This window comes from Lissotriton helveticus, chromosome 10, assembly GCF_964261635.1.
Source record: "Lissotriton helveticus chromosome 10, aLisHel1.1, whole genome shotgun sequence".
NCBI classification, from domain to species: Eukaryota; Metazoa; Chordata; class Amphibia; order Caudata; family Salamandridae; genus Lissotriton; species Lissotriton helveticus.
The window spans coordinates 426,810,784-426,837,716 of NC_136071.1; the positions used below are offsets into that span (position 1 = coordinate 426,810,784).

Here is a 26,933-nt window from a genome sequence, read left to right on the forward strand (position 1 = left end):
TCTACCGGAGTCCATACCCTCTCTGAGGATGTCTGATACTGACATCACCACTGACTCGGTTGAGTGCCTTGGCCGAAATCCCGCCTGACAAGGGGCCAACATCCCGTTCTCCTCGGCGAAGGTGCTGAGTGCAGATGTCACATGCCGCTCCAGCACCTTCGCCAAAAAAGGGAGAAGGGAGATGGGGCGATAGTTGGCCATCACAGAAGGGTCGGCTCCTGGCTTCTTCAAGATGGGAACAATGGAAGCGGCCTTTAACGCTGGAGTAACAACCCCTCGGGCTAATGAATCGTTAAGGAAGCCCAGAGGGGGCGACGGGCAGGCAGTGTAAATCTGCCGTAGAATATGAGCCGGGCATATATCAGATGGGGAGCCAGACTTAATTTTAGGGAGAAGGGACAAAAAAAGTTCTTCAGAAAGTGGAGGAAAGGAAGTAAAGGTAACCGGGGACGGGTGAAGGAGGGGGTCAACAAAAGAGGGAGAAGGCGGAGGGATATTGGATTTGATAGTGGTGATTTTGTCAACAAAATACCGGTTCAATGAGTCACAGAGTTTCTGGGAGGGGGGGGGCTTGAGTGTGGTCCGGTCCGAGAACGCAAAATCATGGGTGATGATAAAAATCTCCTTTGGTTGATTCTCGGCCGCTAAGATTTTCGCCGAGAAGTATACTTTCTTGGCCTCAATGATTTTTCGCTTGTAGGTCCCCAAGAGGTGAACGTAGTGGGTCCTGGTGTTCGGAGAGTAATCCAGTCTCCACTTGCGTTCAGCCCTTCGAACGGTGAGCTTCAGTTCCTTCAGCTCGGTGTTGAACCACCGATTGGCGTCTTTCGGGCGCCTGATCGAGGTACGTCGGAGAGGAGCTAAACAATCACTTCCCTCCGTAAGCCATGAGTCAATGGCTGAGGCTTGGGCTGCGGAATCCATTCCTGATAAGGGGGAAGAGAGGCCAGGAGTGCGGTCGAAAGATCAGGCAAGTTAACCCTACCCCAGTTACGGGCCCAGGAATTTTTGATGTGCGTATGGGTCTTAGCTACTAAAAGACTAAGGGAAAATGAAACAGTAAAGTGATCGGACCAGGTGCAAGGGGCAATCACCAACGTGGAGAGGGTACAGTTAAGAGACCAAACCTGGTCGAGGATGTGCCCGTGAATATGAGTAGGGGAGTGGACAAGGGAAACGAAATTGAGGGAAAGAAGGGTTTCGGAAAATTCCTTAGATGACACGCACTCCTTAGGGTCCGAAGGCCAGTAGTTAAAGTCCCCGAGGACTAAAACCGAGGCGTAGTTGACCGACAGGGTGCCAAGTAGGTCTTGAAAGGCCGGGAGAAAAGAAGGGGTTAGTTGAGGAGGGCGGTAGACAAGCACTATAGCTAGATGGGGGGAAAGGGAGGAAGAGCGGACCACCAAATAGTCGATTCCGACCAGAGAGGGAGAAGGAAGGACTTGGAACTGGAAATCAGAGCGGGCGATAAGAGCAACGCCTCCGCCCGTTTTCCCGCCAGGGCGGTCGGCGCGGATGGCATAATATGAGGAGGGAAGAGTAGCCAAGAGGGAAGGGAGGGAAGCTTCAGTGAACCATGTTTCTGTAAGCAGTAGAAGGTCAGGTTTATCAGTGTCTAAAAGAGTGAAGAGCTCATGGTGATGTTTAGCAGCAGATCTGGTGTTGAGTAATGTGATAGATAATGGGGGAGAAAGTGAGTCGCCAGTGATGGGTGGGGCGGGGGACGGAGATGACTCTTGAGGGGGCGGGCAACCGGATGGACAGGCGTGACAGGGAGAATTACAGCCCAGCAGTGCAATCCGATGAATGGAACAGGAATCAAGGGGCCAATGGCCCCGCAGTCGGAGCAGAGACGCGGCTGAATATTGGAAGCGAGAGCCTGGGGAAGTGGCCCCTAGCCCCGGCCGGCCGCGGACGGGCGCAGACGGGCTTAACTCTGGCGCAACTCCGGCGCGCCTACGTCGCGCCCGCTGCGCTCGTCCGCTGCGCTGACACATAATGGGCGGCTATGTAGATGGTGACGCTGTGGGGGAGGGATCAGGAGGGCGGGGTGGGCGTCGTGAGCTTTAAAAATACAAGTAGCCGTTCCCCGCTTGTAATCAGCGGGACGGCGGTAGGCAGAGCAATGAAGCTGCTACCAGTCAGCAGCGCGAATAAGGTACAATTAAAAACAGGAATCTATTCCCAACGCTCAGCGCGAGCCCTCAGCCCTCAGCCACAGGGCTTTAGACAGCGCGCGAGGGGGAGCAGGGAAGATTAAGTAGATGGTGACGCGGTGGGGGAGGGATCAGGAGGGCGGGGTGGGCGTCGTGAGCTTTAAAAATACAAGTAGCCGTTCCCCGCTACATAGGATGATTACAGTGATCCCACAGATCCTCCAGACCTTCCTGATCCAGATGCACACCCATCTAAGCACCCCCCCCCCCCCCCCCCGATGACAATATGGGGTTTAGTCCGCTCATTCATAGGGCTGCGCAATACCATAGCGTTGAACTACATTCAGACCCCATGGACGAAGACTTCCTAGTGGACACATTTGCTCAGTCACAAAAAACAATCCAGACATTACCCATGATTAAAGGTGTCATTAAACATGCACCAGACCTATTTAAAGACCCTGTCAGGGCCAGGTTTCTCAGTCCTCGAATTGATAAAGTATAAGCCGGCCCCTAACGACCCAATCTATATTGAATGACAACTCCCTTTAGATTCTTTGGTAGTCTCCAATGCAAGAAAACATGCTAATTCCAAATCCTCTGGTGATGCTCCACCCCCAGACAGAGTCTATACTGCTGGATGCATCAGGTAAACGAGTTGCCTCCCAAGCAGCCTATCACTGGAGAATAGCTAATGCACACGCATTGCTTGCCAGATACGAAAGAGCTCAATACGATGAGCTTGAAGATCTTATTCACCATTTACCTGACCAATACAAAGCTAAGGCCAACGATTTGGTCCAAGAGGGCAAGTTAATTACAAATGCATCCATCAAATGTGCCCTTGATGCAGCAGACACTGCATCTAGATCTATTAACACCAGTGTCTCACTTCGCAGACATGTATGGATGCGCATTTATGGTTTTAAACAGGAAGTGCTAATAACTATCTTAAAATCAGCCGTTCGATCAAGAACCCCTCTTTGGCCCAGCTGTGGACACCGCTCTAGAAAAAATGAAAAAAGAGACACACTGCAAAATCCATGGGAGCGTTACAATCTCAGACACCATGAGGTTCCTTTTGGTGCTCCTTTTATAGTGGCGGATCCAAAAACATTAGCACAAACACTACTTCCTCCTCCTACAAGAGTCCCACACAAACATCCCCCAACAAGGGATATTTTAGTTGGGGGCGAGAGGGGAAATAATAACAAGGGAAGAGGTCGAGGTAACAACAACAACAACAACCGAACCTCCCCTACTACCAAACAGTGACTTCCCTCCGTTCCCTCCAGACCATTCCACTCCAGTCGGAGGAAGACTATCACAGTTCCTACCTGTCTGGAACTCCACTACAGACAGGTGGGTAAGACAAATTATCCAGTATGGTTACTGCCTGGAACTTACCACAACTCCCCCAACCATACCGCCCAAACAAAGTTGTAAATGTCCACAGAACATCTAACGCTCCTCAAACAGGAAGTTCTCTCACTTATTCAAAAGCATGCAATAGAACCAGTTCCCCTCCACCATCAAAGCACATGGGTTTTCTCCCTTTACTTTCTCATCCCAAAAAAGGATGGTACTCTCGGACCAATACTGGACCTCAGACCTCTCAATGTCACATACAATCAGATAATTTTCACATGATCACTCTTCAACAGGTCCTCCCACTGCTCCAACAAGGCGACTTCCTTGCCACTCTAGATCTCAAGGACGCCTACTTCCATATTCCTATACACCCTGCTCACAGGAAATATCCAAGGTTTGTAGTGGACGGTCAGCACTATCAATTCAAGGTCCTCCCATTCGGAGTGACCACAGCACCCAGAGTCTTCACAAAGTGTCTGGCGGTAAAAGCTGCCCACTTGCAAAGACAACCTATTAATGTGTTTCCATTCCTGGACGACTGGCTAATAAAAGGCAAGTCACACAGTCAGTGTGTTAATCACACTCACCAAACAATTAATCTGCTCCACAATTTGGTGTTCTTGATAAACCTCACCAAATCACATCTACAGCCGTCCCACATACATCAGTATCTAGGGGCCACAATAGACACTTCCAAAGCCCTTGCATACCCCAATCCAGTCAGGATAGCCAGTATACAAAACCTTATAACAAAATGTCAGCCCCAAGACTCACTACCAGCTCGAGTGTTTATGCAACTCATAGGAATGATGGCCTCTTGCATTTTCATAGTACCTCATGCAAGACTTCAGATGTGGCCTGTACAAGAATGCTTAACACGTCAGTGGAACCAGGCTCAAGGTCAACTTTTGGATCTAGTGTTGGTGGAGAGCCCCACACATCTCTCTCTGCAGTGGTGGAACACACAAAACCTTTCCAAAGGGCGGCCATTCCTAGACCCAGTTCCACAAATAGTGCTAACAGAGGACGCATCACTTACCGGCTGGGGAGCCCATCTCCTAAACCATACAATTCATGGCAGGTGGACCCCTCAACATAAAGTGTTCCACATGAATCACCTCAAATTACTGGCAATCTTTCTAGCATTAAAATGCTTCCAACAAAATTGTCCTTGTCCGCACAGACAATATGACAGCAATGTATTATATACAAAAACAAGGAGGAACACATTCTTTGCAGCTTTCGCAACTAGCGCAAAATATATGGAGATGGGCCATCCCTCAAAGGATATACCTTCTAGCAGAACATCTTCCAGGGGCACACAATCAGATTGCTGATCTGCTCAGTCGTCAGACACAGCAGATACACGAATGGGAACTACATCCTCAAGTTCTTCATCCATTTTTTCAGATGTGGGGCCACCCAGACATAGACCTGATCGCCACATACGCAAAATGCCCAACCTTCGCCACCAGGTATCCACACCCATTGTCCAAGGGCAATGCGATATGGATGAACTGGTCAGGCAGATTTGCGTACGCTTTTCCGCCACTCCCGCTCATCCCATTAGTAGTGCGCAAGCTCAAACAACAGTCTCTCAAGATGATCCTAGTTGCTCCAACATGGGCCTGACAGCCATGGTTCACAACACTCCTGGAATTCTCAATCGTTCCACACCAAAAACTACAGCTCTCCCCAAAGCTTCTTACACAGAACCATGGAGAAATAAGGCATCCAGATCCAGCTCAACTGATCCTGGCAATCTGGCTCCTGATGTCCTAGAGTTTGGTTAGCTCAACCTCCCACCGGATTGTATGAACATTCTTAAGGAAGCTAGATGCCCTACTACTAGAGCTTGCTATGCAGCCAAATGGAAAAGATTTGTCATTTACTGCAATAACAACAAAATTGACCCACTAGATGCTTCATTTCTAAACATTATTTGCTATTTACTGCATCTACAAAGATGTAATCTAGCATACACATCCATAAGACTACATCTTGCTGCCCTTGCCGCTTACTTACAAAACAGACAACATTTGTCATTGTTTAGGGTACCTGCTATCAAATCATTCATGGAAGGCCTTAAAAGGATAATTCCACCCACAATCCCACCCTCTCCAGTGTGGAATTTAAACATTGTCCTTACTAGGCTCATGGGTCCCCCATTTGAACTTCTACACAAATGCGAGTTGCAGTTCCTTACATGGAAAGTAGCTTTCCTAGTCGCAATCGCCTCTCTCAGAACAGTATGTGAGATCCAGGCTTTAACTATACAAGAACCATTCTTACAAATGCATCATAACAAGGTGGTTCCTAGAACAAATCTAAAATTCCTTCCCAAGGTAATTTCTGCTTTCCAGCTTAATCAATCTGTGGAATTGCCCGTTTTTCCCCCAAGCCAGATTCTGTAGCAGAAAGAACTCTTAACACACTGGATGTCAAAAGAGCTATACTTTATTACTTTGGCAGAACTAAGCACTTTAGAAAAACAAACCAACTGTTTGTAGTTTTCTCGCCACCTTATAAAGGAAACCCCATCTCCAAAGCTGGAATTGCCAGTTGGATAGTCAGATGTATTCAAATATGCTACCAGAAAGCAAAACGCACATTAACAATTCCCCCTAGAGCGCACTCCACATGCAAACTACTGGCTTCCATGGCATTCTTAGGGAACATTCCCTTAGATGATATTTGTAAGCCAGCAACATGGTCACGTCACACATCTTCACCAAACACTACTGTGTAGACATGCAGGCAAAACAGGCTTCTGTAGGCCAGGCTGTTGACACTTTTTCAGACCACTGCAACAACTACAGGTGACCACCGCTAGGGGAGTACGCTGCTATACAGTCTATGCACAAGTATGCATTCTTCAGCTCATATGCCTTGAACGGAAAATGCTACTTACCATCTGTTCTTGGCATGTAGAGCTACAGAATGACATACGCCTTACAAACTCCATCGTTTCCCTTCATGGCGAAAAACAGGAGGATGGAGTCAATGCCCATGCGTAGTATCGTCCAAGGGAGGAGTCACCTATCTCGTGACTACAAAGACTTCTTCCAAGACAACAACAAACTGAAAACATCCGAGCCCAGGTGGTGATCTATGCACAAGTATGTCATTCTGCAGCTCTACATGCCAAGAACAGATGCATACTGGTAAGTAGCAGTTTCCTTCATGGCGAAAAGCAATCTTAGGAGGGAGTTGATGCCCATGCGCAGTATCGTCCAAGGGAGGAGTCGCCTATCTCGTAACTACAAAGAGTTTTTCCAAGACAACAACAAACTGCAAACATCCGAGCCCAACACCAGATGACGATCTATGCACAAGTATGTCATTCTGCAGCATACTGGTAAGTAGCATTTTCCTTCTGTTGCAGCAAACCCCCCTTCCTTCAAAACCCCACCTTCTTGATGTGCCTTTAGTTTTGCAGCGTGAATCTTTCTGGATTCACTATGCTGTGCATTATTCCGCCGTCTACTTGTTGGGTCCTGAATCGTAGTATTTTGTCTGGGTTTTTTGGGGGGGTTTTCATAGCCCAGGTGAACGTCGACGTATCACCATTTGGTGTCCTTCCTGTGACGTCGGTACGCTTCCTGCGGAAGCTCCCACCTTTGGGCGCCATCTTCAGATCCTTTTTTCCGCCGTTGGGTCTGTATCATCACCGAGAGGTTCCAGAGTTTTTGGAGAAAAGGAGAAGAAAAAGACAGAAAACCACCGAAACAATTGGAGAATACATCTCGCAATCAAGACCACTGAACCGGGACAATTCGACTACCAACGGAGAATGCGCATACAGGGGACCCCCTGAGCACAGGAATGGACAAAACACCCTTTAAATTCTGCCGTACCTGCCACCACAAATACGCGCAGAAGGACCAGCATCCGGTTTGCAACCTCTGCCTGCCGGTCGACCACGAGAGCAAGCTTTGCAACGCCTGCTCGGATTTTACCCCGAAGACACTCAGGATAAGACAAAAGACAGAGGAGAGCCAACTACAACATGCAAGGCCATGGTCAACCTCCGTTGCTCCTTGACTTGGGCCTCTCCAGTGGGGAAGAGGACAACATCGCAGAGGGACCAGATAACTACACGGACGTTGAGACCGATACGAAAACAACAAAGGAGGTAAGCGAGACGTCGACCCCATAGACTCCGACAGACTCTCGAAAAACAGAGTCAAAGTCCTCGAAAGGAGCACTGGCGCCGAAACATTTGACGGCCGCAGCTGCATCCAGGGACAAACAGCCCAGCGGATCCTTCGAAAAGGACTCCCAGTCGGCTAAAACCCAAGACAAGCCTAGGTCGTCGAAGCACGTCCCCGAAAAGGTGCGCTCGACGCCGAAGAAAAAGGACCCAAAGGCAACTTCAACGTCGACATCGAAGAGATTGGCCGAAACCCTCGACGGCGAATAGGCCGCCAATGGAGAGAAAAAGAGAGGGCTCGAGGCCGAAATGTACAGTATCCTGCAAAGGATAAAGGAATTAGACAAACGGATAAAAAGGTTCACCTTCCCGTCGAAGCCGCCGATGATCGTCGAGGACGAAAAGGAGTTAGACGCCGAGGAGCCGCCGAAAACTCCGGAGATCCAGGAACACCAAGAGGAAGAGGGCCTATGCTATTATGAGGGAGAAGGAGAGGAAGACCAGCAAGCAAGTTTGGGGTCGGCATCCTCGGTGGCGCAGGACCTGGATTGGCAGGACCTCGACGCCGAAAGCACGGAAGAGGCCGTAGAAATGTATCCTTCGAGGCCTTCGCTGCCAGATGACATTGGTATCTACAATATGGTCATCAGGAATGCGGCAGCAACATATGGGGTGAAACTGGAGGAAGAGAAACCAAAAGCCTGCTTCCTCTTAGAGACCCTGCTCCCCACTCAAACTAAGAGTCAATTGCGCCCAAATGTCCTGGACCAGGGAAGGGAAGCTTTCAAGGAACCATCAAGCTGCAGGTCTGTCACACCTAGGACAGAGAAGTATAAACAATCTTTTTAAGAAACCACCATACATCCAGGGATCCGTCACGGCTGACTCCATCATTGCAGCAACAGCCAGAAAGAGGGCCGACATTCCCACAAACTCAGGCCCACCTCCAGACAAGGAAAGTAAGAGGATAGACCTCACTGGAAATAAAATAGAGAGGAATTCAGCAATCCACTGGCGCATTGCCAACTCTAATGCCCTACTCTACAGGCATACGTACCAGCATTGGGAGGAGGTTGTACAGCTACTCAAACACCTCCCTGAACAATACCAACAGAGAGCAACACACCTGGTGGAGGAAGGCAAGAACATGGCAAACACATGCCTCAAATCAGCCCTGGATGCGGCAGACACTTCCAGCAGGCTCATGATGATTGGGGTAACAGAAAGAAGGCATGCCTGGCTTAGGATCTCAGGTTTCAAGTCGGAAGTCCAGAATAATATTCTGAACACACCCTTCAATGGAGAAACACTGTTCGGAGCGCCAGTAGATGAGAAACTGGCGCAGCTCAAGAAGGAAAATGAAACTGCAAGGTCCATGGGGGCGTTGCAGTTCTGAGGAATGAGAAGGGGCACCCCGGCACAGAGACCAAACGGAAGAGGGGGAAACCAGCCGGGAACGTCACATCAGACATTCCAGCAGAACTACCAGGGCAACAACCAAGCGCTGCAGGGTCAGCAGCAGCAAACCTGGCAATACCAGCCATGGGGCCAGTCCTTTCGCGGGAGGGCGAATGGACGAGGGCAAACAAGAAGAGGGGGCTCACTTTGCCACTGGATTCAAGCAAGCCTGGCTGAAGACGGCTGAAATGCCAGAAACCGGTCCTAGGAAGCTTGTTTCCGTCACAGGGAAGGCATGGCATGGAAGTTCAGGCTGGACTGTTCCCATGAGGCACAGAGTCAGACTGATTTGCATATGGCCATGTCTGAACTGGGGTGGCAGAGTGGGCTAAAGAATGGTGATGGATTCAACCCAGATCTGTTGACTGGGTGTGAGTGTTTGATTGGTTCAGATGCTCCGTCCATCACCACCCCCTCTTGTATTGCTTTGTTCACCATAAGTTGGCAGGGTATGCTGAAACGTGAGTCCCTTGCTCACTTTGCCACTGGATTCAAGCAAGCCTGGCTGAAGATGGCTGAAATGCCAGAAACCGGTCCTAGGAAGCTTGTTTCCGGTCCAGGGAAGGCATGGCTTGGCAGGTCGGGCTCGACTGTTCCCATGAGGCACAGGGTCAGACTGATTTGCATATGGCCATGTCTGAACTGGGGTGGCAGAGTGGTCTAAAGAACGGTGATGGATTCAACCCAGATCTGTTGACTGGGTGTGAGTGTTTGATTGGTTCAGATGTTCTGTCCGTCACCACCACCACCACCCCCTTTTGTACCAGCCCATGGGCCAGTCCTTTCGCAGGAGGGCTAATGGACGAGGACAAACCAGAAGAGGGGGCCAGCATCCCACTTCAAAGTTACTCCGCTCCACCAAACATGCCCACCCACACAACACCTCTAGGGGAGGGGGCACAACAAAATAAGCAAAAAAAAGTACACACACTCAAATCAGGGATCAAAGAACATGTAACACCAGTAGGAGGCAGACTAACACACTTCTTCCAGGATTGGAAGAAAATAACAAACAAATGGATACTGACCATCATACAGTTTGGATACTGTATAGAACTGGAAAACAAGCCTCCAAACAGGAAGCCAAAAGGAAATGCATGCTCAGCAAAAGAACTCGTGCTACTCCAACAGGAAGCACAAGAACTCCTCCACAAGGAGGCAATAGAAACAGTACCGTTCAAAGAAAGAAACAAGGGAGTGTACTCAAACTACTTCCTCGTACCGAAGGCGGACGAAACGTGAAGACCCATCCTGGATCTACGGTTCCTAAACAAATACATAAAGACACAAAGGTTCAAGATGACATCCCATAAGAGGTTATTCATCGGATAAGGGACGGAGACTTTATGTCCACCATAGACCTCAAAGATGCCTACCTACACATTCCCATGAACAGACAACACAAACATCTACAGAGATTTGCCATAGACAAAGCGCACTACCCGTTCACAGCCCTGGCCTTCGGACTAAAATCAGCACCCAGGGTCTTCACCAAATGCCTCGCAGCGGTAGCAGCGCACCTACGGAGGGAAGGGATTCATGTATACCTCTACCTCGGCGACTGGCTAATAAAGGCAAGCTCCTACAAACAATGCCAACTACATGCACAGCGGGTCAAATAGATACTGACAGAACTGGGATTCTCAATACACTGGGGGAAATCCTCAATGGAACCAGAACAAGTGAAGATCTTCCTAGGCGCACAGATCAACACCATACAGAGCAAGGTGTTCCCCAGCGACAAGAGAACACTTGCCCTGCTTAAGGAGACACGCCAATACCAGAAGGGGCGAGCTCCGACAGCGAGCAAGATCATGGGGATGGTGGCGTCCTTCATACACCTAGTCCCCAATATATGACTCCACATGAGACCATTCCAGGAGTAGCTCCAACAACAATGGTCACAAGCTGCAGGGAGTTGGAAAGATCTAGTGGTTGTAACTCACGCAGTGCAAGAGGAGATAGCGTGGTGGAACAAGGAGAACATAACAAGGGGGAAGCCTTTTTCACCACCAAACCCAACAGTGACCATCACCACAGACACATCCCAGAGGCAATGGGGAGCACACATGAACCAGCTCAAGGTGAGGGGTCTGTGGACTCCAACAGATGCGATCAGGCACATCAACTACCTGGAACTAAAGACCGTGTTCCTTACCCTAAAAGCCTTCCAGAAACAACTGTACAAGCAGAGTGTTGATACAAACCGACAACACAACAACGATGTTCTACATCAACGAACCGGGAGGAACACAATCAGTTGCACTGTCCAACCTAGCGCAGGAGATATGGAGATGGGCCATCCCACTAGAAATAGACCTTCTGGCAATACACCTACCAGGAAAAGACAACGTGGAGGCAGACCGGCTCAGCAGACAGACATCAGCATCCCACGTGTGGGAGCTCAATGCACAGGAATCGCAAAAGCTGTTCAAGAAGTGGGGGACACCAAAAATAGACCTATTTGCAGCACACCAGAATGCAAAATGCCAATACTTCGCATCCAGGCAACCAGGGGAACAATCCCAGGGGAATGACCTATGGATAAGCTGGTCGAAAACATTTGCCTACGCTTTTCTCCCGATACCACTGATACATCGGGTACTCAGCAAATGCAGAACCAGCAACATGACACTGATTCTGGTGACACCACAGTGGGCCAGGCAGTCCTGGTTCTCACAGATAGTGGAGATGGCGCAGGGACCACCTCACAAGTTCGCAAAAAGAAAAGACTTGCTATCCATGAAAAACGGGGAAGTGCTTCACCTAGAGCCAGAGAGAGTCTGCCTAGCTGCATGGCTCCTGAAGACGTAGAGTTTGCACACCTAAAACTCCCAGAGAGCACACTGCGGGTGCTACGGGAGGCAAGGAGATCTACCACACGGAGGTGCATATTATGTGGCAAAATGGAAAAGATTCATGCAATGGTGCAAAAGGGAAAGACTACACAAGAAAATGACCAAGGAAACAACTGTGCTAAAATATTTACCACACCTGCTAAAAACAAACCTAAGCTCTACCTCGCTGAGAGTACACCTAACAGCGATATTAGCCTACACAAGAGGTGAGACGGGAAAGAGCATTTTTACATCCCAAGTAGTAAAGAGATTCCTGGAAGAGCCTAAAAGAATCGCCCCCCCCCCACCCCTCAAAAAGGATGCCGCTACCAGCATGGAACCTTAATTTAGTTGTAACAAAGCTTATGAAAGTGCCTTTTGAACCCATCCATAAGGCCTCACTACAAATGCTCACAATGAAGACAGCTTTTCTAGTAACAATCCCCTTGCTACGCAGGGTAAGCGAGCTACAAGCGCTGTCGCTACAGGAACCCTACATTCAAATACACAATGAGAGGGTGGTAATGAGAACGGACCCACACTTTATGCCAAAGTTGGTGTCAAGGTTTCACATGAACCTAACAATACAGATACCAAGCTTCTTTCAGAAACCATACACAAGCGCTAAGAGAGCACTGCACACTCTGGACGCAAGAAGGGCAGTAATGGAAAGAACTAAAGAGCACAGGAAAACAAAGCAGTTCTTTCTGTCCTTCACAAGCAGTTTCCGGAGAAGACCAGTAACGGAGGGCACCATCACACGATGGATCGTACAAACTATACAATTCTGCCACTAGCAGGCAGGTCAAGAACTACTAGGAGGGGCACAAGCCCACTCTACAAGGAAAAAGGGAGCAACAATAGCCTTCCTGGCTAACGCACCCATTCAAGACATATGCCTGGTGGCAACATGGGCTTCAGTGCACACGTTCACTAAGCCCTACTGTGTGGACATACAAATGAACAAGGAAGCACAAGTAGGACAGAAAGTGCTTCACATATATTCAACAACCAACGCTCATCTTCCACTCAGCCGCCACAAACATAACAAACTGCTACAAAGTCTATGTACGTTATTAAACAAGGGTAAACCCAAAAAGGCCCTGGGACCTGGGTACTAAGCAATATATAAACACAGTGGTCCCAGAGAGAAGGAACAACTAAACAGAATAGAAGGGAATCACAAAACCATATTAGACAGTCACAGTGTTTATTAATCACAGTGTGACTAGTTGCAAAAAATCAGAACATTCAATATACAATAAATACACGTGCCCTAAAGAGGGGAAAGGAGAAGGGAAGGGATGGAGTGAGTGATGGAAGTGTGATAGGACTTAGTGGTAGACAGAGTAGTCAAGGAAGCATATGTACAATAAAAAATATTCACAAGGGCTAATATATAATGCCCAACAGATGTATCAAATACACAGAGAAAGATCAAGCAACACCATGCACCTATTATCAAAAGTAAATCAAGTATATGGGCTAGGGCTGGCTGTATGTAGTGATGTCGACGTTTCGACCCCAAGGTGGGAGGAAATATCTGTATGCTCTCAAAACGGGGTCTTCCTCAGGACAGAAAGGAGGGGGCAGGAAGAAAGGAGCACAAACCGAATGTAATGGTGGATATCAGTGCGCCTGTCGTGGTTAGAAATGCGTCCCTTATTCAACTTGGAGAAGAAAGAATTTATCGTCTCTCCAGTCACAGCAGATAATGTGTATGAGTCATGCCATTATTACGTGGTAGATGGGGCATCGATGAAGATTGCCACACAGAGAAGAATCCGCCCTGTCAACAGAAAACCGTCCGGTTGCTCTGTTATCACATAAATGGGTGCACCAAAGTTGGAAGCAAGATATCAAAAGCGGGCGGCCGGCCCGACAAAGTCTATGTACAGCATAGTAAATCCAGAAAGATTCACGCTGCAAAACGAATAGTTTCTTACCTGTGGGTGTTGGTTTGCAGCTTGAAGATCTTTCTGGATTCACTAGCGAACCCACCCACCTCCGCCAGAAAGATGAGGCAGGAGGAGGAGAGAATGCAAAGACAATATTCAACCAGACTCTTTAAAGAGACAAATCTGGATTTTCCGCAGGAAGCCTGCCGACGTCAGAGGAAGGACACCAAATGGTGGGACGTCGACGCCCACCTGGGCTACAAAAAAAAGAAAAAGAAAAAATATTACGATTCCAGACCCAACCACTAGACCGCGGAATAATGCACAGCATAGTGAATCCAGAAAGATCTTCAAGCTGCAAAACAACACCGACTGGTAAGAAACTATTCGTTCCTGCCTGTCAGGTTCCCACGGCCTGTGTTCTTTCCCAAAAACTGTACCTTGCACCCCCTATTGGCACTCTCTGGCCACAGGTCAGCCCCTGGTAAACACAGGTACCCAGGGCACTGTGACCAGGGAAGGCCACTAAGTGCTGCAGCACTTACTGTGCCACCCTTAGAGGCCCTGTAACTTTACACTCACACACTGCCTTTGCAGGCTGTGTGTTTTGGAGCAGAACAAAGTGAAGAATCGACATGGCACACATCGCTGTGTGCCATGCCTACAACCCACTGCCCTGGCATAGAACTGCCACTCTCTAACTGGGTGCACTGTACCAGTGGTGAGTGTACAGGTGCATGAGCCCTGTACTCCTACAGTGTCTTTGTCAATTCTTACACATTGTAAGTACAGTACTGCCATTAAGAGTATATGTTGCTGGGAGTTTGTACCATAATGGCTTTACTGAAAACTGAGAAGTTTGATATCATAATTCTCAGCACATTAAACACACACTGATTGATGCCAGTGTGGGATTTAATGAAAAATGCACTCGGAAGGCATCTTAGAGATTCCCCCTGAAAAATGACTAGCCTCTGGTGGGTTCCCTGTCTAGTACACACCAGCCTGCCACCAGAAGACATGATTCTTGACCCCTGGGGTTGGAGCCTTTGCTCCCTGAGCCCAGAAACAAAGCCTTTTCCGGTGTGTAGGTGGTCACACCTCCCACAGGCTAGGTAAAGCCATCTGTGGCAAGGGAGCTTCAAAGGCGTTGTGCCTTTGTAATGCGACTCCCAGCCTCTCCTTTTATCAGGAGCAGGCCCCCTTCCTGTCGCCCCTCCTTTTCGGCAGGAAGACAGGCAGGAAAAATTAGCACAGCCCGGAAGGTGTGCCTACCTCTGCCAACCCCTCTCCTTAGGTGGGGGAGGCGAGCTGAAGCCCACTCTTCAATGCCTTCCATCTTGCAGATGGCAGGCACTCTCCACTCAGGACTAGGGATTGCGCCCCCCCACGTGGGGTGAGCACACAAAGGGTACAGTCACCATAAGGTCAGTAGCCAATTGGCTGCTAATCTCAAGACCCCTAAAACGCCCCTAAATACAGTATTTAGTGGTAGCTCTGAGCCAAGAAGGCAGGTTCCTGCAACCTGCGAAGGAGGACAAACAAAGTCGCCCCACAGAGGAGACTTCAAAGAACTGACTTGACCCCAGCCCTACTCGCCCGTCTGTAGGTTCCAGAGATCCTGCACCAGCTGTCGCCGTCCTGCAGTCAGCGACCTCCAGAACCCTGGGAGGAGTGACTGCCTTTAACAGTGAACGGATCCCCTGCGAAAAGCAGCTCTGTTCAAAAGAAACAGCCAAGAAAGACTCAGAGCCTGCTGAGGACAAAGAAACCCGACGGCTGGAACCACCCCTGCACCTGACGCCTACGGCTCGAGTTTGAGTGGCCCGCCGGTCCCAGCGAGGTCCCCCAGCGCTCCAGACTCCACCGTGGGTTGACTCCTCCAGTGCTCCCCTACATTGCCTACAGCCTCTGCACGGAGGCACCCCCCAACCGCAAGTGGCCCGTTAAGGTGATGTCCGACCCCAAAAGACACCCCTGCATCCAGCCACCCTGCGCACTGGAGAAAAGAACCCAAGGTGCACCTTTGTCCCGAGCCCTCCAACTTGCCTGCCCAGCTGTTGTTCCTCCCGGGGGTCTTCCTGGACCGAGCCTGCAGCTAAAAACCAAAACCCCCAAATCTCCATTGAAACAGGGCACCCGACGCCAAAACAGCACCCTGCTCCCAGCCGCACTTTGTGTGCTAAACCGGATCCACCTTTGCCCTGAGCCTAACACCAGGAGCTTGGCTCCCACAACCTTGTGGCCTGCTCGTCAGCAACCACCAACTGAGGCCCCCTATCCTCCATTGGATAATGTTGGGCCTCAGCACTCTGCACCCGGCCGCACTAGTGCTGCTGATGGTGTAACAAGAGTGCATCCTTGACCCTGGGGGACCCGTGAGTCTACCCCCAGCATACCAACTCCCACAACCGAATATTTAGCTTTGAACCGAGAACCCTATTTCCCTCGATAGGATAACATTGACTGTTTTTCTGTGAAAAGTTTAGGTGTTGAAAAATCTATAAAAGTCTTTAAAACTGTAACCAAATAACAAAAGTGCTTTTACTTACCTGTTTACAGGAAATGTCACAGTGCAGTATCCAGGCATACAGCACTGTGTAAGAAAAGTAATCTGTAAAGGTATATACCCGACATTCTATTAAAAAGCCTATACAAAGTAGATCTACAATCTTTCAAAGCATTGCATTACTAGTAGTTCTACTGTGATCAAATCAAGAGTATATATACAACTGCAATACAAATTGTTTACAAACTTTATTATTAGTGCAAAGTACTTATCACTTACCTGTGCCAGGCTTGCTTGGTGTTCGGAAATAAAATAACTAAAAGAATATTCCTATACAACAACATTGTCTGAGTTCTGTCTTTGAGTGTGTGATATCATTTGCTAATTGAGTGTGTACAACAAATGCTTAACACTATCCTCTGATAAAGCCTTACTGCTCACCCCCACTACCACAAATAGAGAGTAAGGTACTATCTACTTTTACGTCTGCCTACCTTTGGGCTTCCACTGGACTCTGTGCACACTATACCTCACTTTGTTATAGTATATATAGAGCCAGCTTGCTACATTGGTGGATCAGTGGTAGGATATACAACTTTGCATTTGTTGGACTAACTTGGTTACTTCCTGATCACACAACAGAACTCTTAAATTGTCTTTAGAATTCTGATTTTCGAATTGACAACATTTTTCCAAGTAACTAAGTCTTGTTATGGCCTTGGTTAAGTCCCTTTAGAATTTAAAAAAATAAAAGTTCACTTTAGTTAGGAATAAGAGGGATTAGATGTTTTTAGTGTGTTAATGCCTTCAATAATTACGTTCAAAGGAGTGCAAACTTTCAAGTGCGCTATTTGTCACTGTCTGTGGTCGGTGGGTTCCTCTCTGCAATCTGTGATGGAATGTGGAAAACGTGTAGTGTACTGCTTGGCTACTTTTATACTCTGTCACCACATCCTTAATGGGCTATCACAACTATCCTGCTTGGTACTACCTATTAATGGTCTACAGATAGAAATGTTGCTACTGAAACCTGCATTCTGTAAAAAGTTCTACTAGTGTGACAAACTTGAAAAGCAATCTACGTTGTGTTTTATGTCTCTATGTATGTATAGTCCAGATATACTTCAATAATTTTAGATACTGGTATCTGCACTATACAAAACTGCAAATAACTTTTCTTTTCTCCGTCTTGAAGCTACGTATTGTTGAGGATATGTTTGCTATTCTGTTCTACTGTTTCAAACTATGAGTGAAGATCCTACAATGCAGAAGGAAAAGTTGTTTAGTTATAGTCTTAGTTCTTCATATTGGCTGTATGTTTCTGCATTTTAAACTAGATTTGTTTTGATACTTTTCATTCAGTTTTACCGATTGAAAATGGGAGTATTTTACCATTTGGATTTGTTTGTTTCAGCACCTGGAAATGTTTTACATGTTGTGATTTCATTGAAGATGCATACAGCGTAGAACTAGTATTACCCCAAAGTAACTTTTCCATCTCTAGTCTTTCTCCCCTTTAATGAGTTATACCAACATCTGATCATTGTGTAATCAATAGGCCAGTAGGTCTGGTCATTTTTACTCCCTCTGCTGGCGTCATGCGTTTAAATGTTTGGCTCTCCTTTTGTTTCAGAATATTTTTACCCTTATCCCACCCATCCTCCTACCTTTTTTCAGTGACGTCTTGATTTTCCTTTCTGTTCCCTACACGCATTTTACTTTATACAAATAGTGTTTTTGATAGCTGTGCACATATTACTCATCTTGCATCCAGACTTAATAAATAATTACAATACTGAGCTAATTGGCCCCCTTCTATTAATACATTGTTGCAAGATTGCTTTTTGTTGATATATTTGGTTGCCATTTAAAATGTTGTTGAACAACTGGAGCGCAAACGTGATGCAGTGCAACTGTTTCGTCCAAGAGTCTGAATGTTAGTAGAAGGCAGTCGTTGGCTGGATCGGACAGATTTTGACAAGTCCCCCTTTTTGCCTAACCGTCCTAGAACAAAACATAGTTCAGGCATAAAGCAAGGTTGATTACTGCTCTAATGTTCTCTTATTTCCCACTACCAGGATAGGCTTTTTGGGGCTTGGTCTGATGGGAAGCGGCATTGTATCCAACCTGCTGAAGATGGGCCACTCTGTGACTGTGTGGAACCGTACTGCAGAGAAGGTGAGTACTTCCAGAACAAGCAAGTTGAAACGTGGCAGAGCACTTAATTGAAATATTAGTACATGGGTCGTTTTTTATTCAGTAGCGGCTGGTGTCAGGGAAATGTGGCGAGGAGGGGGGATGTAACAAAACAAGCAACAATTTAAAAGAAAAAAAGTACCTGCCGGTTATCTTGTTGCTGGTCTGCTCGCTTCTCTTCTGATCCTCAGGGGCACAGGCTGAAGCTCCCAGACTCTCCTTTAGCCCAATCCGATGCAGCTCTCATACCCATGAAAGCAGTGTCCGGATTGGGAAAAGCGGAGTGCTCGTTTTGTGCTCCATCTGGACCTAGGAGCCTGTGCCTGCTGGTCTCTCCACCTAGCAACACAGCTGGGTTGGAGAAATGCCAGTGCGCATGATGGTTGGGCCATCCTACGACGGCCTGCCAAACTGTCATGCACACTGACAGTCGTGCCCACCACTCCTCCTCTTCCTACTGCAGTGTTGTGCCCACCCCCAAGACTTTGCTGCAGGATGACAACGTGAGAATGGGCGTCCTCTTCTGAGGAACGTTCGCCGATCTCAGGACTAGGTTAAGTATATTTGCTGCATTGTATTTATTCGAAATTCACATGCTTTGAATCTTCCCCTTCATCACCGACAGGTAAGAAACTATACAATATCCACTACCCCTCTTAGCGTGCAACCTAAACTCTGCACCAACAATACAACCTGGACACACAAATTCCGTGCTCGGAGGGGCTCTGGGAAGATCACAACAGAGGGCCAATGGATCAATGGCCCTACAAGATAGATTCCGTACGGAACCTGCGTCTTGGAGCCATTCCTCATATAAGGAGCAAATTACCCGAACCATAACCACATGCGCAGGGGGGGAATTGATGCAAAGGAGACCCCACTACGCCTTTGCTCGTGGAATATTAAAGGTCTATCCACAAATATTGAGGACTCTGACTTCCTGCGATACACTAACGCCTTCGATATAATCATGCTGCAGGAAACCTGGCTCACTGACCTGCACCACATCTGGGGTTTCATGTGCTTTGCCACACCGGCCACAAGGGGTGGCAGATTTGGGCATAGGTCCATAGGGCTTGCTACCTACGTATCTACGACGAGCATACCATCAGCAGCGTGTATAGCCTCAACTCCTGCAGCCATTATAACAGTTAAAATCACCATCTCTGTCCAAGGCGAAGAAACTGAGGTTGGCTTAATTAACACATACATTTAACCAAAACAAAAAGCGAAAGACTCAAAAAGGCTAACAGATCAAGTAACAAAGCACGCAACGGAGACGGAAATCTCAAAGTTTATTCTGTCAGGGGAACTAAACCTATACCTTTTTGGCATATCAGGGGGAGAGGTTTGTCTACAAACTATAATGCACAATATCCCAACCCTATGCGCACCAATCCACGGAAGCAAGAGCTGCAAGAAAAGCCGCCTCCTGGAAGATTTAGAACACCTAAACCTCTGAGCGCTCAATGGCAGATTCCCGATCACTCGCCTCTGGTTCAATTACATTACTGCTCAACAACAAGCTCCATACTGGACTATATATGTGGAAGCCTCCTGTTTCCATACATCCAGGGGTTCAGCATGGGGGGGGCGACCACCGTCCACTGAACTGCAACTAACAGCCACCGTACCCAGCTCTATTCAGCAAGATCTAACCCTGGGCCCATCTACACGTCCAACAAGACCATCCCCAGGCCTCAGGCAGGAGAAACAAGATCCCGAAAGAACAAAGAGACCGCCTTAAGCTCTTCAGTAAATCAATAAATAGAACATTGAGCATGCTGAGAAGACACCCAGGGGATTCAAGCATGCGCTCACTTCTGAGGAACCAAAGGACTTCACTAAAAAAACTGAAATGGGACACAAACAAAGATCAACATAACGCAACCTGGGCAAAACTCCTTCATGACCTAAATCATAATGACAGCACCCGCTTCTGGAAAACTGTGAACGATATGTTCGAGGCATGTGGGCTGCTGCATAAATCGCCGCCTAGTGTTGGGTCCGGATGATTGCACCTTGTTGTCCTGGAAGAGTCTTCAAAGTATCACGAGATAGGTGACTCCTCCCCTGGACTACAGTGCACATGGGCATCTTCTCCATCCTCAGATTGTTTTTTTTCCGCCATTGGGTTCGGATGTTATTTCTCTACTCTACCTTCGGAATCGAAACTAACCTACTTTCTAAGGCCAAAAGGCCTTCTACCTCGACGGTATTGTTCTCGTTCGGTACTCCTTGACTCGATTTAACTTTCCATCTCGATCCGGTCGTCGACGCGGGCCGTTGGGCCTTTTCGACGCCACATGGGACTGCTGTCGATGGAAAGGAGTCCGTTCAAAAGGTGCCCACAATGCCACGCCAAATTCCTGCATACTGACAAACATACAGTATGCAACAGGTGTTTATCACCAGACCACAATGAACAAACTTGCTCAGCGTGTGCCCAATTCCGTTCGAAGAAAACCATCCGGAATCGACGGGCCGCTAGGCAAGAGGTGCGGCGGCAAGCACCAGAACCGGAGAACATCTTCGATGACGAACACGACCTCCCGGAAGCGGAACACTCGGATCTAGAAATCGTCACCGTTGAGGACCAGTCGGACTCCGACGACCAGATCACGCCGGGGCACAAAGTGAGTACTCGGCCCCGACCCTGCTTATTTCAAAAGAATAGGCTCCGGTCGACGCATCGCCTAAAGGCCTTAGCCGATATCGACAAGTTACTTCAGAAGCCCCGCCTTCCGGCTCGTCTCCGAAGCCCAAGACTAAGCCTTTTGAAACACCTCGTCCGAGTAACACTCTCCCCAAAAAGGTTGTCGACCCGAAAAAGGTTGTCGAACCGAAGGTCATCGAACCAAAGAAGGTTGTCGACCCAAAAGTTGTCGAACCGAATCAGGTTCTCGAACAAAAGAAGGTCGGCCAACCCAAGAAAGTTTTCGAGCCGAAAGCTCTCGAGCCAAAAGAGAGCTCTAAGCCACAGAATGTCGTTGATCCAAAGAAGATACTCGACCTGGAGAGAAAAAGCCAGTCGACACGAAAAAAGCCATCGACTCGAGCAAAGACACCAAGCCGAAAAAGGTCAACTAGCACAAAAAACAAAATAAAAGTATCGAACCAAAGACTCCGGTCGATCCGAATCAGGTTGTCGATCCAAAGAAGGTCGCCGAACCAAAAAAGACTGTTGACGTACTAAAGAACGTCGACAAGGACAAAGTCGTCGAACCGAAAAAGGTCTCCGACCCTAAAGCAACAGTCGAACCAGACAGAGCTCCACGACCTAAGGCTCTCGAGCCAAAAAGTCACAGACTAGTCACCAAGCCAAAAACATCGGCACCAAGGCCACGGACAGTTGAGGAAGAACTCTTCCATCCTGATCCAGTGAGTGAGGAACAATCTAAACTGTACATAGACCCTGAAACAGGAAAGGTTACAGTTTACCATCGGCAAAAGAGACCATTGGACACGGACACTCCTTCCCCTGTTCCTCCAAAGAAAAAAGACTTCGGGACATCTCCCTCAAAACCTTTCACTCCTCCTCCTCTAGATCCTAATATGCCTTTTGTGCCTTACTCTCCTACACATTCACAGTATGATGAGGAAGAGAACATGGGGGTAGATCCTCATAACAATTTTGATGAGCCACAGGATCCGGATGCACAAGATCCTGATGCACAAGATAACACATGGGATGACCAAAATGATCCATATGATCCATAGCCCATCCCAGACACCTCCACATACCCTACAAAACCGTCGCCTACTGACGACACCATTCTTTTCAATCAATTGTTAGATAGGGCAGCAAAATATCACAATGTGGACATGCACACTGACCCCATAGAAGAGGACTTTTTATTTGACGCCTTTCCTACTTCTGAGAAAAATGTCAGGACACTTCCTATGTTAAAAGGGGTACTTAAACATGCACCAGACATATTCAAAGATCCAGCCAGAGCGCGTGTACTCAATCCCAGAATAGAGAAGAAATATAAGGCGGCCCCTTCCGACCCCGCCTATATCAAATCCCAATTGCCTTTAGACTCGCTAGTAGTGGCAAACGCCCGAAAGAGAGCCAACTCGCAAACAGGAGATGCTCCCCCCTCCTGACAAGGAGTCTAAGATCTTAGAAGCCTCAGGCAATAGGGTGGCCTCACAAGCTGCAAATTCATGGAGGATAACAAACACACAGGCTTTATTAGCACGCTATGATAGAGCCCATTACGATGAACTTGAAGGTTTGATGCAACATTTACCAGAACATTTTAAAGCTAAAGCTAACGACCTCATTCAGGAAGGCAAATTTATAACTAATGCTTCCATTAAATGTGCGCTTGATGCAGCTGATACAGCAGCAAGATCCATTAATACTAGTGTATTACTACGCAGGCATGCGTGGTTACGCATCTCTGGTTTTAAGAACGAGGTGCAATCCACAATCCTCAACCAACCAGTTAACCCAGATTTCCTGTTTGGTCCAGCAGTAAAATCAATCTTAGACAAAATGAAAATAGATACTGAAACTGCTAAGTCTATGGGCGCACTTCAGTTTCAACAACACAGAAGTTCTTTTTGTCGCTCCTCCTACAGAGGCTCCGCAAGAGGCAACACATCACAGGCTTCCTTCCTCTACATTCAAAAGTAACACCCAGAGTACCTTTAATAAAGGCTCCAACAGAGGGGGTTATAGGGGAAACAATAACAAGGGCAGGGGACGTGGCGGCAATAACACCAGAGCCTCCACTGCCACCAAACAGTGGCTTTATCACACTCCCTCCGGACCACCCGACACCGGTCGGAGGCAGAATAAAACAATTCCTACCAGTCTGGAATGCCATTACCACAGACAGGTGGGGGAGACAAATTATCCAGTATGGTTACTGCCTGGAACTCAATTCTACTCCACCCAACATACCACCCAAACATCGTCCTATGTCCAAAGAACACATCACACTGTTACAATAATTATTATTATTAAAATTTTATATAGCGCGCAGCTACCCTAGGGCATCCCGGCGCTTTGAACAGAGCATCAACAGTTAAAACAGTGAGATGGTCAGGCCAAATCACGCAGGAAACAGATAAGTTTTCAGACCTTTTCGAAAGCGCAAAATACAGGTCTCAGCGCGAAGTTTTAAGGGCAGAGAGTTCCAAAGCGTTGCTGTGTTCACAGAAAATCGTCTCCCGCCCGTGCGTGATCTTTTTACTCTCGGGACACGGAGCAGATATTTCTGATCGGACCTCAGCGTTCTGTTCGCTTTGTAAGGCACTGCAAGGTTTCTTAGTATAGATGGTCCTTTACCCTGAAGAATTTTGTGGGCTATGCAAAGTGCCTTAAACTTTACTCTCTCCCGCACTGGTAGCCAGTGCAGGGCCTTAAGGGCGGGTCTGGCTGATTCGGTTCTGGGAATGCCCATAAGCAGTCTGGCCGCCGCATTTTGGACCTGCTGTAATTTGCTAAGAGTAGATTCAGGGGCACCCAGGAGAAGACCATTGCTGTAGTCAAGGCGAGATGTTATAAGACCTTGAATCAACAGCTTCCTCGATGGAAAGGGAAGAAGCGGGAAGATTTTTCGAGCTGCCCGCTCTTGTTCCAACCAGACCCCCAAGCTCTTAATCTCCTCTTTCATGGTGGGGAAATCACCCATGCAGCTCGGCCAGCATGTTAAAGGCAATGGAGGAGCTTTATACCCTAACAACATGATCTCTGTCTTAGAGCCGTTCAGCTTAAGAGATGAGACGTCCATCCAGGTGTGGACATCCACCAGGCATGAGTGCAGCAGGTCGGGGTTGTCTACCAGTTGGGGAAGGGCGACCACTAACTGAGTGTCATCAGCATAACTGATGATCTTGATGTTGTAAGGGGCCACCACATCCTCCAGGGGGGCCATATAGACATTAAACAATGTCGGGCTCAGGGAGGAGCCCTGTGGCACACCCCACTGGAGAGAGATGGATGTAGTCCTGTTACTGCCTTCCCAGACCTGGTATGACCGACCGTCAAGGAATGAACTAAGCCACCTCAGGGCGGCTCCTGCCACTCCCGCCTCTGACAGTCGTTGGATCAACACCCGATGGTTCACGGTGTCAAACGCAGCGCTCAGGTCCAGGAGGATCACTGCCACTGATCCTCCCGAATCTAAGATGCCGCGTCCATGCTAGAAAAGGGAGCCAGTCCCTTTTCAACACCAACGGACAGGAGTATACGCACTATACTTCCTAATTCCCAAGAAGGATGGGTCCCTCAGACCCATTCTAGACCTCAGACTGCTAAATCAATACATACTCTCAGAGCATTTCCATATGATTACTCTACAGCAAGTACTCCCGTTACTCCAGCAAAACGACTTCCTTGCTACATTAGACCTCAAGGAAGCATACTTTCACATACCTATACCTCCAGCTCACAGAAAATACCTCCGGTTCACAATAAAAGGGCAACATTATCAATTCAAAGTTCTCCCCTTCGGGGTAACTACGGCCCCAAGAGTTTTCACAAAATGCCTAGCGGTTGTAGCAGCACACCTCGGAAGGCAACACATCCACGTTCCTAATCAATCAGTCCATAGAATTGCCAGTTTTCTTACAAAACCCGCAGTCAGTGGCTGAGAGAGCCCTACACACACTAGATGTAAAAAGGGCTCTGCTATATTACGTTGACAGAACCAAATCATTCAGGAAAACAAAGCAACTATTAGTTGCTTTTGCACCACAACATAAAGGGAATGCCATCTCAAATTCAGGAATAGCCAGATAGATAGTTAAATGCATTCAGATATGCTACCAAAAAGCTAAACGCACTCTAACAGTTCCCCCAAAAGCACACTCAATGCGTAAAATGGGGGCATGCATGGCATTCCTAGGAAACATTCCCCTAGAAGAGATATGTAAGGCAGCTACATGGTCTACCATACACACTTTCACTAAACACTACTGTGTAGATGTCCAAGCAAAGCAGCAAGCTGCTGTGTGCCAGGCTGTCCTTAAAACTCTTTTCCAAACTGCTGCAGCTGGTACAAGTGACCACCGCTAGAGGAGATACTGCTATATAGTCTATGCAAAGATATGAATTCAGCAGCCCACATGCCTCGAACGGAATATGCTACTTACCAGTATGCATCTGTTCTTGGCATGTAGGGCTGCTGGCATTCATATCGCCCACCCTCCTCCCCTGTGCCTGTCACAGCTGCAGTACTTTTTCACATAAATTTACATGGACATCTCTTACTTTTCTATACTTCATCTTTGCCACAATGGCGAAAAACAATCTGAGGATGGAGAAGATGCCCATGCGCACTGGCGTCCAGGGGAGGAGTCACCTATCTCGTGATACTTCGAAGACTCTTCCAGGACAACAAGGTGCAATCATCCGGACCCAACACTAGGCGGCGATCTATGTAAAGATATGAATGTCAGCAGCCCTACATGCCAAGAACAGATGCATACTGGTAAGTAGCATATTCATATTCACCCTCACCATGAGGGAATTTCATCACATATTTCGGAGGAAACTTGGGTGGAATTCCTAACCAAGCACTTCAAAAACCAAACGGTAGGCGCGGGAAGACATTATACTAATAGATGGCCAATAGAAGGACATCTAGGGCGCTCGACAAAGAAACGGAGCCAAACTTACCAGACATAGAAGTCATACCACCCTGTGAAGCCAGCAACTCATTACCACTTCTAATAAAAAAAACAGATTGCAAAAGGAAAGAAAGAAGGGGCACCGGGACCGAACGGTATCCCGCCTGCACTGTTCAAAGCCAAGTCTGGTGATTAGGCAGACATCCTGCAACCTCTTTTCCTGGAAGTTAGGCTTCTAAACAAACTACCAGAATCATGGAGGGACTCAACAATTGTCCCAATCCATAAAAAAGGTGACAGCCGCGCCAAGCAACTATCGACTGGTAGCACTGATCGATAATGAAGCAAAATACTTTGCTGGCACCGTCCAAGAGGATCTCACAACCTGGGCAGAGGAAAATTGGATAATACCGCTAAATCAGACAGGCTTCCGCAAAACGGCTGGTACATCAACAAACATTCTCGCAGTCTCCTTATTGATTGACACAGCTAAAACAACCAATCTCCCATTACATGCATGTTTCATCGACTTTAGCGCTGCATTTGGTAATGTCGAGAGGGGCAGACTGGGGCGTAAGTTGGCGCGTTGGGGAATCCCACAGTACATCGTTAACATCTTGTCACTTCTTCATACAGACACCTGGGTTCAAGTGAAACTGGGTGGCAGAACTCACCTCTCCTCAAAAGTCCCTACCTCCAAAGTACTGAAACATGGTTCTGTGTTTGCACCCATACTGTTCAACCTATTCATGGCTGACCTTCCTCAGG

At 47.8% G+C, this 26,933-nt stretch overlaps 1 protein-coding gene across 1 annotated transcript in view; it reads left to right on the forward strand.

Moving 5' to 3' along the window:
- GLYR1 (glyoxylate reductase 1 homolog) overlaps window positions 1-26,933 on the forward strand; it is a 529,972-nt gene that overhangs the window by 353,638 nt on the left and 149,401 nt on the right. The window contains exon 10 of the mRNA XM_078662916.1: window positions 18,461-18,560. Coding sequence (XP_078519042.1) covers window positions 18,461-18,560 — 100 coding nt within the window. The remainder of the gene's footprint in view (window positions 1-18,460; window positions 18,561-26,933) is intronic.